Genomic DNA, 13,870 nt, shown 5'->3' with positions numbered 1-13,870 from the left:
TTTCATTTCCATCTCAACTCTACATCTCTTCGCCGGAAACAATCACACTGTTCACTTTTTCTGTCCAACGTATAATGATTACATATAACTTCTTTGTTCTTTCTATAATTATATAATCCTCACTATCTGTTTATCCAAATTCCATCAAACTGGCTGATACGATTTCGGAAACTAGAGCAGATTTGAAACATAATCATATTTGAAATGTGACGAAATTCGATTAATTTCATTTGTCAAACTATCATTATAGGTATAGGGTTAGACTAAGGCACGTACAATTAAAGAAAGTAGCCTAACAGACTCCGACGGAACACATGACACAATAGGGAAAGATCATCTCATAAAGAGGAATTATCTTGAACAAAGAATATAGGGACGTCACAATCAATTTTAACCATATAAAGATTGACTTTATGAGAAAGTTATCGGATAATTTACTTTACATGATTACAGCGAAAATATTTGCACAATGTTATAAACATTAGTTGTTACAAAGTAACGTAGAAACGTTGATAATAAAATCGCTATTACATTATAATAACGTGACATTATAATGAGTTTTGGTATAAGCAACACGGTATATAGTCCTATTGTCTATGTCACTTGTTTAAACTAACGTTTTGCAAACGTTATATGTCACTTGGGATGTTACGGAAACTTTGCAGTTGCAATGTCAGGACAAGAAAGAAAAGGACATGGAAAAACGGTGCTGTATTCAATATCATGTTGTTCAGTCAACCACATTCACTTAATGATTTCTTCAACTGGTACCTGCCTGCCTGATATTTATGATTCACATTTCATACTATCGACTTACGAATAATATTGTAGTATATATCTTTTCTTTAAGCTTTTCTTTGTTTTTTGTATAATAATGTAGTCAGTGTTTCTTTTCAAGGGATTTATTCGAGTATAGATGTCTTCTTAACTATATAGCCGCCATTACGCGTTGCAATTTGTAAATAAATGCTAATTACATCATGTACCTTTTCTGCTCATTTTCTAGAAAAAAGCCATCATCCATCGGAAACAATGGCATCCTCCACACCTTCCAAGGACATGACAGAGACTGTTTGCCAGTGCCCTGTTTGCTCGGATCAACTTAAAGATCCGAAACTGTTACCATGTCTTCATCGATATTGTAGGGATTGCTTGACATCAGTCATTCTATCAACAAGCGAAGGGATGTTTAAATGTTCAGTATGCAAACAGGATTGTGAAATTCCCGAAAACGGAGTGGATGGATTCAAGACTGATCTTCATATGACGAGTAGGCTGTTGTTGAACAAATTACAAGACTCGTTCGTAAAGAAAGATCAAAAGCAGTTATGTGTTAGCTGTTCTAAGGAATCAACAACACCAACATACTGCTTTAAGTGTGACAAATTTTTATGTCAAGAATGTTTTCAGATTCACCTAACTTTCGGAATGTTTCAAGATCACCAACCACACACTCTGAACTTGGAAACCATCAAAGAAAAGAACTTGACTTCGGAAACAATATCACCATTTACGGTAGATACCATGTGCGCTGATCACGTGACGGAAAGGGCTCAGTTATGTTGTAGTACATGTGGAGGGTTGCCGATTTGCGTGACCTGTGTCACTGGTATGCACAAAGGTCACGACCTGCTTGATGTAGGTGAGTTAGCGAAGAGTGAAAGAGAATTACTGGAGGCAAAGCTATTGGACATTACCAAAAATGAAAAAAAGTTGTACGAGTTACCAACTAAGGTTAAATCTGCTACGCAGAAGCTAAGAAAAAATGTAAAAGATAAATCCGAAAAGTTGCAAATCCAATACGAACAGCATGTTAACAAGATGAAAGACAAAATAAACGAAAATGATACTGAGAAAGAGACACAGGTAGAAGACATAGAAAACAGAAGAGAACAGGAGAAATGTCAACTAAGGGTCAAATTTGAAAACGAGTTGACAAACTTGGATCAGAAATATGACCAAGAATCTCAAGAAGTGCAAGCAGAACACGATAAAATCGAATCTAACTGCAAAATAACACTGGAGAATTTTGATGGAAATTTAAAGGAACTGTCGGCAGAAAAAGAACTACTAACAAGGCAGAAGGAAAATGAACTTCAAGATATCTTGGATTATTGTGAACAGATTATTGAAAGGTACGAGAACTTTACAGCGACAACTGCATCCATTCTTGCTTCTAAAGACGATTGGTCGGATTCTCAGTGCATCCCTTACATCAGAACAGCCAGTGACGCCCTAGTAAAAGAAATGGAACAAGAATTTCCACAGTTAGAATTATTATCTGATTTTACTTTGGATGTAACGAAAATGGTTTGGGGGAAGGTAAAGGTTATTGTCGATCAAGAGGTTTTAATCGATTTTGAAGAATTTGCTGCTAAGCAAGCTGCTGCTCATAATGATAAATCAGTTATAGGTCAGTATCTGATTGATAGCATCACACAAACCAGTGATGGAAATATGGTCATATCTGGTACTGCACCAGTTAATTATTCACATATCACCGTCATCAACAGCAAAGGAAAAATACAAAAGCAGGACCAGATGTCAAGAAGATACAAAATCAACTACACCAATCGTTATTGTTGTTACTTATCCGAGCATCAAGTCGTGACGGTTTGTGCACCCAATGAAATCGGTATCTACGATGTTCGTAATGGTTCATACAGCAGGAAGTACATCGATAACGTTGTAACAACCGGGAAGCGTATGTTGTGTGTAGCTTATGATCCTGACAAAAATCGAATCATTGTTTGTTTGGAATACAGTAACGTTTTCTTAATATTTGATCATCAGCTAAACTACAGTCACACCGTGAACGTAACAGGTGGCGTATTCGGTGTCGTGAACGATATCGCAGTACATGGTGGTTATCTTTTGGTATGTCATGGAAATGGCGCCCATGCAATCACCATAGAGGGACAGAAAAATAAAATCGTATTCGAATTCGGATTCGAATTGGCCAAACCAGATCTTATTGCAAATACTGCGTTAGGTGTGTGTATAGACAAAAAGGATTTCATTTATATGTTATGGTCAAATACTACTCAAACTTGCCTGGCACAGTATAGCAAAGATGGCCGACAGCTATTATCTATACTACCACTGGCAAATTTTACGAATGTCTCTCTGACCACATTCGACGTTGATGGCACAGAACGCCTCGTAGTTGCTTCAAAAGATTCTGCAAAACTCTACAGCTTTAGGCTGATAGCGGAGGAGTGATTACCCCAAATAATTTTAATGATAATGAAACGACTGAATTAGAGATGATGACATCACCAGGGTTGCACCACTAAATTGACTTTCAATAACGTAATGCATATATTTATACACACACACAGACATGCACATTAGTCTTAGTCTCTCTCTTCGACCGACACTTAGCTTTTCTTGTCTGGTTGAGGTCAAATAGGGTCATAATTTGTGAAAGTGTACCAAATGCATTGCCTGTAGATAAGTGAGCCCAGGGGTCGAACTGTGCAAATACTTGATTTCAATTAAATAAAATATTATGTCATAATGGATATATATTGTCCCAACTGGGAACTGGGGTCAGTGTCATTGTCTTTCAAAGGGAAGCCTCACCAAAATCTCTAAATATGCTTCCTCTCCAAAGGAAGTATTTACTATGGAAGTAACTGACAAGCGTCCATAATCTGAAGGAAGAAATGAAGTGTTTTGACAAGCAACAGATTCTCGAATAAAAACTCCAAAAAGCTTGAAATTTTGGTCTACCAGAAAGATTTAGTTTTTTGTAAATATTGTAGGATTTTCTAGCTTAAAAAAAATTTCCCCAAAAAATAAATAATAACTATAAAAGGAAAAAGAAAAAAGAAAAGAAACAATTTCACTAAAATAAAACCGCTAATGAAGAAACCAAAGCTTTGCTGGACTGGACTGGACTGGCGAGAAAGAAGGTCGCGGCGAATTGTTCTTGTCAGCTTAGAGGCAGTCGCAAATTTTAGTAATAACATTTAGTGATTAGTGATAACATTTTTTTTACTTCTTTGCCGGAAGCAGAAGGAATCTCTAAGTGATGGTGACGGCGTTTGTGCGGGTGTGTGTGTATGTATATGACATTTGCTTGTAAACACCGTTTAAGAGTTCTCGTTGGCTTAACTTCATACTTGGTATGTGGTTCCGTCTTATTGAGTACAAGCAACTTATTGTTCTCTGTGAAGTTCAATGGTCATTTGCGGTCAACGTTCAAGTCAAAGTTTGAAAATCTTGTAAACACGATAACTCAAAAAAGCACATCTTTGTTGAACGTAGTCCAGCTTGGTGAGTGCAAGATCAAATGAGTTCAACAGGTGTCAAATTCTGAAAACATTATAACCTTAACACGATAACTCCGAAATTAGAGCTACAATTAATGTGTGAATTCAATACTATGATTTTCGTTTGGTGAACATAGTTTGGTCAATTCTGTTCACTTAGTTTTGTGAGGGAGCTCTATATAAGATATAAGTCTTCCAAGGAATGAACTCTGCTTCAGAGAGTTGATAGTCTTGCTTAAATCACACTCAGGCAGGCTCTTATCAGTTTTCACTCTCTGAGCAAAACGAGGAGAACAGGTAATCTCAAGTGGTCTCAAAGTTGGCCATTTCTCTGTGATTTATACTAGATGGCTTTTGCTATGGCATTGGGTTGTGAAAATATTTCAAAGTGTATCAGCAATATATTATGTAACTCTCGTTCATTAATAACAATTATTCAAGGGATGGTTGTTGTCAGAAATGATTTGCTAGCTCACAACTGGTAAAAGACAGTTTCCTTTTACTTATAAATCTATGTATATATATTTCACATAACAGTACTGTTCTTTCTGGATTTTGAAACATTTTGGATTAAAAATTCTATACTGTTAAATCCTTACCAGTGAATTAATTGGTCGATGCCCACAAGTGAGTGATACATATCATGGCTGGAAATCTCTGATCTTTTCTGGTTCTCACTTAATTCTTGGACAAATTTATCTCACTTGCTCTATATTAGTCTGATAGTGATGTGGAAATTTGAGCAAAGCGTATGGCAAGGATTTACAAAGCTAACTGGCTATCTGGTTTCATTTTGTCATAACAGATTACTGCTTCTCACGAAATTGTTCAATAATTTTGTTATAACACAGTATGTCGTAAAAATTGATTTAAGCTGTCATAAAAGATCAATTTAAGCTGTCATAACAATTATTTAACCTCATATATTCTGTCTCAACATGGTCGATTTTTTCCCGCGAAGTCAAAATTATGTCCATTAGCATAGATGGTTCTGCAGTTTGATATATTTCATTTTCATTTACTTTTTCGTAATATCATCTTTAATAGATATAATCATTTTTATCGTTATAACTTTTCTTATCAAGTTTATTGCACAATAAAAACATAGTAGTACCATAGTACAAAATGCCGTAAGAACTTTACTTTGATGATTGAAAAGTATTTCCGATCTGTGGACGACTACATTAAGCAGATGTTAGCATGGTAAGAGAGAACCGGAAGGAGCACCTCTTACTACCCTACCCGGAAAGACTCGATTAAATGAATCAGCAAAATCTGGCAATTGTAAATTGGATGCGATAATAAATAGCGATGGCAACGGTCGATAATGAGAAGGAAAAAAATACTGGGGGAGAACACTTAACAATACTTAAAAGAGACACCGTAAGCTACGATAGTGCGGTCGCAATGCACATGCAGCCATAGGGAAGCAACCAAGGTGTGATACGCCCTCCCCCTCCCCCTTTAAGACCCCACCCCGTCCATCTCAAACAATCAACCATGTCGGTCTCAGATAGCATAATCCGGATAATACATGCATTGACTTAAACACTAACTCTTCAACGTATAATATGGTCTCTATACGTCCTTCTCACTAGCTTAACCATACTCCTCATTGGATAGCTGATAAGTTGCCAATTCGCACCCCCTTCAATGTGTGCGAATCATGACAATGAATATTTTCGTTATGACGGCCTGACGTTTTCTTCACTTGTAAACAGTTCTCTTCACGCAGTTGTAAACAAGTTTCGTACGCTGCTCCTGGGAGGCGTGGGGTCGTCTATAATTGCCTCAATTGACCCAATTGTTGCACCACATGTTCTGCCATGTGTGTACTCTGTCATCCAATCTACAAAAAGCATAACATTTATACATTTTTCATGTTAACATAATCTCCTGTTTTTCTTTAAGAAAGAGAACACTCGGGTGGATTGAATAGACTGTATGTATGGAGTTTTCTACCTCTCAAATCGGAACCGAAATCAAGGTGGGTCTACACTACTTAACATATATAAGAATTATGTAGTAAAACGAATACAAAATCAGTTCCAAACAGTTGACATTTTTTTGGGACCATATACTTATAAATGAATCAATCTTTAGAAAAGAATTAGGGTGAGGAATAGCTAGAAGAGTGAAAGAGAGAGAGAGAGTGAGAAGGGATGAGGGGGGGGGGGTGAGAATTGTAACATAAAAAAGTATCCTACTTCCATGGTAAGGTGTCAGTTTGAGTATAAGAGTATAAAGATACTAACTTTTGTGAGCTCAAAACTCATCAAGGGTGATCAGTATCTGCAGAGTTATAAACAAACCTTTTTCAACCATATCTTACGGATAACATTGCCAGCAATATCCTGTTACAAAGAAGTCATCTATCAAACATCAATACATGTACAGTTTGCATTCTGGTTTATAGATACTACAATGGCAGCTCTGCATTTTAAGTATTCAAGAAAACAGCCTTTTGACTCTTCAAATTTACCTCAAAGTTTTATCATTGTTTATTTCAATAAAAAAATAAAAAAATCATCTTATTGTCTTATATTTGCAAGCAAATGTTTAACTTTTGTAATATTGTACCAAACTATGTCTACTAAGAAGGAGCATTAGGCAGATAAAATGAAGTTTCTAGGGGAGGATATGACACCGTTGTCCCGCGTATGTCATATTGTTTTCGCACAAACGAATCGGTAAACTGCTCAGAAATATATAGCCAATCAGAACAAACTTCTCAAATAAAAGGTTAGTTGAGTTTCTGCTGCGTCACTGCTCTTGTTTGTTGTTGTATTATATCCGTGAATCATCTCGTCTTAACTTCAACAGTAATTTAATCCTGAATTGAGGAAAACCCTGAAGGCGGGAATACAACAAACTACCAAATCACCAAGAACTGCGCTTACTTAGGGAATAGTACCGTTCATAGTATATCAGAAGAGGCTTCATCCACATTTACTGTAAAATATATGTGTTGGTTGTGATGATGTGAGTAAGATATAAGGAAGCGTAGAAGAGACATACATATTAACCAAATAGTAATAATAATAATAGTAGTAGTAGTAATAATAATAATAATATTATTATGATGATAATAATAATGATTCTGCTTATAACGACCTAATCCAAAATCTAGTTGCTACTGTTACTCGTAACACACGTTCTCTAAACCCTTCCGCAATTTGGGAGAATCTCAAATATGCCATTCTCTCTAAAACTATTAATTTTGTCAAACAAAAACCTAAAAGTACACATAAATGCGAAATCGAAATATTACGCAGTATCTTTAATCTGGAAAGAGAGTTGTATGGAAACCACTCCGTTGCCAGTCGTCAAAATTAGATAATGCCCGTAATAATTTAAAAGGTTTGTATCAGCTTCATGGCAATATTGAGTTGCGGCTGGTGAAAAAAACACTAAATATTTTCTGAATTTAGAAAGGCGCAACAAGGCAAATAACAGCATTTTTAGCTTAAATATGAACGGGGCAATGTCACCACAAACAGTGGAGATATTCTTGGTGAAATACGTTTGTTTTATAGTACTTTATTCTCTCATTCACATTGTGTTCCTTCATATTTTATTAGAGATTTGCCTGACTTTCACTCTGAGGAATCGGACCCCAGTTCATGCGACGGGCCAATTACTTTAGATGAATGACATAGAGCCTTAAGCTCAATGGCCAACGGTAAATCTCCTGGTAGTGATGGTCTCTCTGCTGAGTTTTATAGACATTTTTGGTCTCTTCTTGTCAGCTTGTTGTCGATTCCTTGGAGTTTGATTTTGATCATCATTCATTATCCTGTGAGCAAAATAGAGGGGTCTTTACTCTAATTCCTTAACCGCATAAAGACCATAAGGTTATAGATAACTATAGACCTATTAGACTCATTAACACTGACTACAAGATAGGAGCAAAAGCATTAGCTAACCCGTTAAAACGGGTCGTCGACAATACTGTTGGGATAACCAGACTGGTTGTATCAAAAATAAGTTTATTGGGGAAAACATTCGTTCTGTGCTGGACCTAATCGATCACACTACCACAAATAACATCCCGGGTCTTTGTTCTTTATTGATTTGAAAAAGCTATTGATTGTATCGATTGGGGTTTTATTGAACACACTCTTATTTATTTCATCTTTGGGAACAGTTTTCAACGGTGGGTCAAAACACTCAACACTGGTAGTTCTTCCTGTGTTCTAAATAATGGCCATTCGACAGGTTTCTTCCCTATTCAGAGAGGAGTAAGGCAAGGATGTCCCTTTAGCCCGTATCTCTTTATTCTATGCGCAGATATTTTACCTAGAAAAATTTCTAGGTAAAATATCTGCTCATAGAATAAAGAGGTACGGGCTAAGGGGACATCCTTGCCTTACTCCTCTCTGAATAGGGAAGAAACCTGTCGAATTTGTGACAACACAATCAAGAGAATAAAAAGATATGATCGGGAAATTAAAATACTGCAGTATGCCGACGACACCACTTTCTTCTTAGACGGTACCCGCAACAGCACTGTTAAGGTGCTGAATACCTTAGAGAATTTTCATGTAGCATCAGGTCTCAAAATTAATATCAGCAAATCCGAGTTTCTTTCCCTGGGTCCTTTCATTTCAAATAATCCAGCTCATGTCAGTGAATTCAATATTTTGATTACTAACGCTCCTATTAGATTCTCGGTATCAACTTTACTCACAATGGTAACAATCTCTTTCGCTTAATCTTTGAGCAGAAGCTATCTAGGCTGATCAGCCGAAACACCAGCTTAGAGTTTGGAATGGGCGTGATCTCACACCTATTGGCAGAAACACAATTATAGTGAACTCTTTTGCAATCAGCCAACTCGTCTTCCTTTTTCAGGTTCTGCCTAGACCCCCAAAAGACTTCATTGTTAAATCAAAAGTATTATTTTTTGACTTCATTTGGAACGGGAATCCTGACAAAGTAAAGAGACTTACTATGTACAATCCAATTGAAAAGGGAGGTTTAAAAATAAAACATGTTCACAGCTTTGTGGAAGCTCTCAAAACACTCTCATGGGTCAAGCGTTATTATAATAATGCCAACACTGGGTATTGGGAGCTATTTTTTCAAAAAATGGAGCGTTACCTTTGACTTCTCTCAGAGCGATTGGTTAGTTATATTTAAGGTGCCTTCTCGTACGCTTCCTGACACAAAATACAATATTTAAAGTTGATACCGAGATACCTAATAGGAGCGTTAGTAATCAAAATATTGAATTCACTGACATGAGCTGGATTATTTGAAATAAAAGGACCCAGGGGAAGAAACTGGGATTTACTGCATTATGATAATGATTATGATTATTATTATTATAATAATAAGGATTATGATCATGATTATGATGACTATTATTATTATTATTATTATTACTGAGGAAACGAGGATGGCCTTTTAACTGTCAAGAACGTTCTGTAAGGGGCTCTCAGTTTTAACGTTTTTGACACTTCTTCCGCATTGTGAAAGTGTTTTATCACCACCAACCCAGAATATCAACTATATTCTACATTTTTCTTCGTGAAGTTGTGCCGTTATGGTGAGAGGTAGGCTCAAAGGAAGCAAAAATAAGCCCAAGGTAACTACAACTAAGTTGTCAATACGTAACGATTTCGAAAAAAAAGCATTGGTATGTTGGAAAGCAACCTGGATAAAGCTATCGAATCCTTATCTGAACGAGTGGAGGAGTTAGAGAAAAGAGACGAAGATTATTCAAATCGCCTTTCCAGAATTTCTAAAGCTTTAGAGAAGGCCAACGTCACCATCAAAGAAAATGCTGAATGTATCAATAAACTTGAGCGGCATTCTAGAAGGAACAACTTCAGAGTCGTGGGAATCAAAAGAATTGAAAACGAGAATTGTTCGACTATTTTACAAGCAAAAGATCCTTTAAAGTTTCCAAATTGCCACGAGATACGTATTTAGAGATGCTATCGGGATAGACGGGTGTCGGAGATAAACCGCCTCATATATTAGCGAGATGCCTGTCCTTTCAGGATAAGATAATTATTATGAAGTCGTGGAGAACTCACCTGAAGGATCAACACTTCTTTATTGTAGACGATCTTACGAGGCTGGATCTAGAGGAGAAAAAAGCCCGATCGGCTAAGGTGAAGGAACTGTACTCAACTGGAACAAAACTACGATACGTGGCGGGGAAGTGGCGGGATGCTCGGAGGAAACCGTACCCATTTGAATAAAAAACAACGTCGTGGAATTCACTAGTGAACTTTATAGATGTTCTGTAACTCATTAAAACCAACATCTGGACCATATTTAATTGTATTTTTCTGACGAGTTTTCTAAATTGATCCCTTTACTTTGTTAAGTCAAGGTTAGTCCTCATTCCTCCTTTCTCGAGTGCAAACAAAGCACTATCTTTTGTGTTGTCTTGTTGTTGTTATTTTGTAGCTGTTTTTGTCTTTGAGAGTGTGTCTGTGTGTTTTGCTCTAGTTTGTTTTGTGTTTTCTGTTTGGTTCTTTCTTTAGTCCTTGAAATGCATGATGTCATCTCGGTTTGTACCTTTAATGCTCGTGGTTTAAATGACTCAACAAATAGACGTAAAGTGTTTACTTGGCTACATAACCAAAAGTTCTCTATTTCTTTAATTCAAGAAACATATTGCATTGACGCTTCTACAGTTTTTTAGAGTAATGAATGGGGTGGAAAGGCTTTTTTCCTTCTTGTGGATCTGTAAGAAGTGCTGGGTGTGCTAGACTGTTTAATCCTTTCCTTAGCCTAGCAGTTGTTAAGCATTTGTCAGATTGCAACGGCCGCTACATTATTATAGATATTGCTATTAATGACACAGTTTATACTATTGTTAATGTTTATGCCCCAAATAGGGACAATCCGTCTTTTTTTAGAAATATATATAGGTGCCTAGCGTCCAATTTTACTAGCATAAACATTATTTGGGGTGGTGATTTCAACTTAGTTCTGGACCTTGATCGCGACAAGGCAGGGGGCACGAAAAGAACAAATTTTAGAGCGAGAGAGATACTCTTTGACTGCATACAGGCGCTTAATTTAGTTGATGTATTTAGGGAGAGGAATCCAAAGAAGTATCTTTTCATATGGTTTTCAAATATTATTGATGGCCTTAGTTGTAGGTTAGATTTTTTTCTGGTGTCAGCCAACTTGCTAGCTTATTGTAACGACTGTTATACCTTATCGACCATTCAGTCTGATCATAATGCGGTAATTTTTAAGATGCGTGCTTCGAATTTTAAGAGAGGCGGGGGTGTTTGGAAATTAAAAACTTCCCTATTGAGAGAAGCAGATTTCGTAGGAATTTGTAAGTTAGTTTCTGGTGCCTTGGCAGAATGGGATTATTTTTAATTTTTTGGGGAATATTTAAAATTTATCATACGTTCCTGGTCCATGAAATATTCTAAAGAAAAGTCTCGTCTTGTGAGGGAGAAGGAAAAAACGCTGCAAAAAGTTATTGTTTCATTAGAAACTGAATACAATTTCAACCCCACTCCGTCCCTTAAACTACAAACGCTAAGCGCAGCCTTGACGACATTTACGAGGGCAAAATTGACGGTATTATTATTCGCTCTAGAGCGAGATGGGTTGAACAAGGTGAACGGAATACACAATACTTCCTAAATTTAGAGAAACGAAACAGTGAGCGCAAGTCAATTAAAATTGTAGTCGATGACAATGGGACTGAGTTTACCGATCTCCACGCAATTCTAAACGTTGAGCGAAATTTTTACGAAAATTTATATGCTACTTGTAATGATGCTTGCTTGGATAATACTTTTACTGAGTCGCTTCATATTCCGGGTTTGAACGACGATTCAAGAAATAATTGTGAAGGTGTCTTAATTGAAGAGGAACGTTGGAATGTACTTAAGAGTATGGCTTCTGGTAAGGTACCTGGCAGCGATGATCTGCCAGCTGATTTTAAAGAATTTTTGGCCAGAAATTAAGTCGTTCGTTGTTATGTTGCTGAACTCTGGATATTTGATAAGTAAACTTTCTTCGGAGCAAGGCAGAGCTGTTATTCCTTAACTTCCTAAAGATGGTAAAGATATGAAGAAAATTAGTAATTGGAGGCCAATCTTCCTTTTAAATGTAGACTACAAACTTGCTGCTTCTTGTATCACTGCAAGACTCAAAGAGGGCTTGCCGCATGTTATCCATCATGATCAAACCGGTTTTCCTAAGAACCGATATATAGGAGAAAATATTCGACTGATCCTAGATGTAATACAGTATGTACAGGATAAAAATGTGCCGGGTGACATTCTCTTCGTTGACTTTGAAAAAGCCTGTTAATTGGAATTTTTTGTACCATACACTTCAACTTTGCAATTTTGGGGATAGCAATATTCGTTGGGTTAAGACCTTTTATGCAAACTGTACGGCTTGCGTTTTGAATCACGGGGTTTCCTCTGGCTTTTTTTCGGTTAAAAGGGGGATGCGCCAAGGGTGCCCCTTAAGCCCATACCTTTTTGTGTTGTGTGCAGAAATGTTGTGCAGTTAATTGGATTTTTTGTACCATACACTTCAACTTTGCAATTTTGGGGATAGCAATATTCGTTGGGTTAAGACCTTTTATGCAAACTGTACGGCTTGCGTTTTGAATCACGGGGTTTCCTCTGGCTTTTATCCTGTTAAAAGGGGGATGCGCCAAGGGTGCCCCTTAGGCCCATACCTTTTTGTGTTGTGTGCAGAAATTTTGGCTTTGAAATTACGAGCTGACCGTATTTATGTCGGTTTACCAGTAGGAAATGTTAACATTAAAGTGTCTATGTATGCTAATGACACAACTATTTTTCTGGACAATAACGATCGTTCTTTACAGAGAGTTGTTGAGATACTAACAGAGCTTCTGGTCTGAAGATCAACTTCGAAAAGTCTAACATTCTTCCTATCGGCGATAATAATGAGAATGGTAATGGTCAGAGTGCTTATAATATTCCCTTTACAGATGTTCCTATAAGGTTCATTACACTTACGAATAATAGAAGTGAACTCTTTCCCTTAAACTATTTGCCAAAACGTTCACGTTTGAAAAGTGTCCTAAATATGTGGTCTCCTCGTGATCTGACTCCCTATGGTAAAATTGTTATCATAAAAAAGTTTTGCTTTGTCACAACTTGTATTCCTCTCCTCTGTTCTGGCTAACCCTCCAGAATCTTTTTTAAAGGAACTAAATAGTTTACTGTTTAACTTTATTTGGAGAGGAAAGATAAAGAGGAAAATTTCAATGCAGCCACAGGAAGAAGGCGGCTTAAATATGATTAACGTGCATGTTTTTTATGAAAAGTATGAAAATCACTTGGATTAAAAGATATACAGATCATAAATTTGGCCATTGGAAAGTCCTTTTCGACCTTTTTTTGAAAAACGTTGGTAAGGATTTTCTTTTTAGCTGTAATTTCAAGGGAAATGATATTTCTAAGAAGGTTAAACACGAGTTTATTCGCAACTGCTGTTGTGCCTGGAGCGATGTCACTTATGAAATCCCGGTGGCGAATTACGGTGATCAGATTATCTGGAACAACAGTTTTATCAAGATTAATAATGAAGTAGTTTGGTACAAGAAGTGTTTTAAGTCAAATGTG

General features: G+C 36.8%; 1 protein-coding gene and 1 pseudogene across 3 annotated transcripts in view; both read left to right on the top strand.

Annotated features, from left to right (window-relative positions):
• The window catches only part of LOC139983817 (uncharacterized), a 120,578-nt gene extending 115,183 nt beyond the window's left edge, over window positions 1-5,395 (top strand). For all 3 annotated transcript variants that reach the window (XM_071997636.1, XM_071997646.1, XM_071997626.1), the window contains exon 2: window positions 1,007-5,395. In XM_071997636.1, the coding sequence (XP_071853737.1) occupies window positions 1,033-3,222 (2,190 nt within the window). In that variant the 5' untranslated portion in view covers window positions 1,007-1,032 and the 3' untranslated portion in view covers window positions 3,223-5,395. The remainder of the gene's footprint in view (window positions 1-1,006) is intronic.
• An 8,014-nt stretch (window positions 5,396-13,409) lies between these two features.
• LOC139980226 (uncharacterized) overlaps window positions 13,410-13,870 on the top strand; it is a 3,713-nt pseudogene continuing 3,252 nt past the window's right edge.

The sequence above is a fragment of the Apostichopus japonicus genome, chromosome 2, assembly GCF_037975245.1.
Source record: "Apostichopus japonicus isolate 1M-3 chromosome 2, ASM3797524v1, whole genome shotgun sequence".
Taxonomy (NCBI): Eukaryota; Metazoa; Echinodermata; class Holothuroidea; order Aspidochirotida; family Stichopodidae; genus Apostichopus; species Apostichopus japonicus.
Note: the sequence above shows the minus strand (reverse complement) of the source record. Positions and strands in the feature narration are given on the sequence as shown.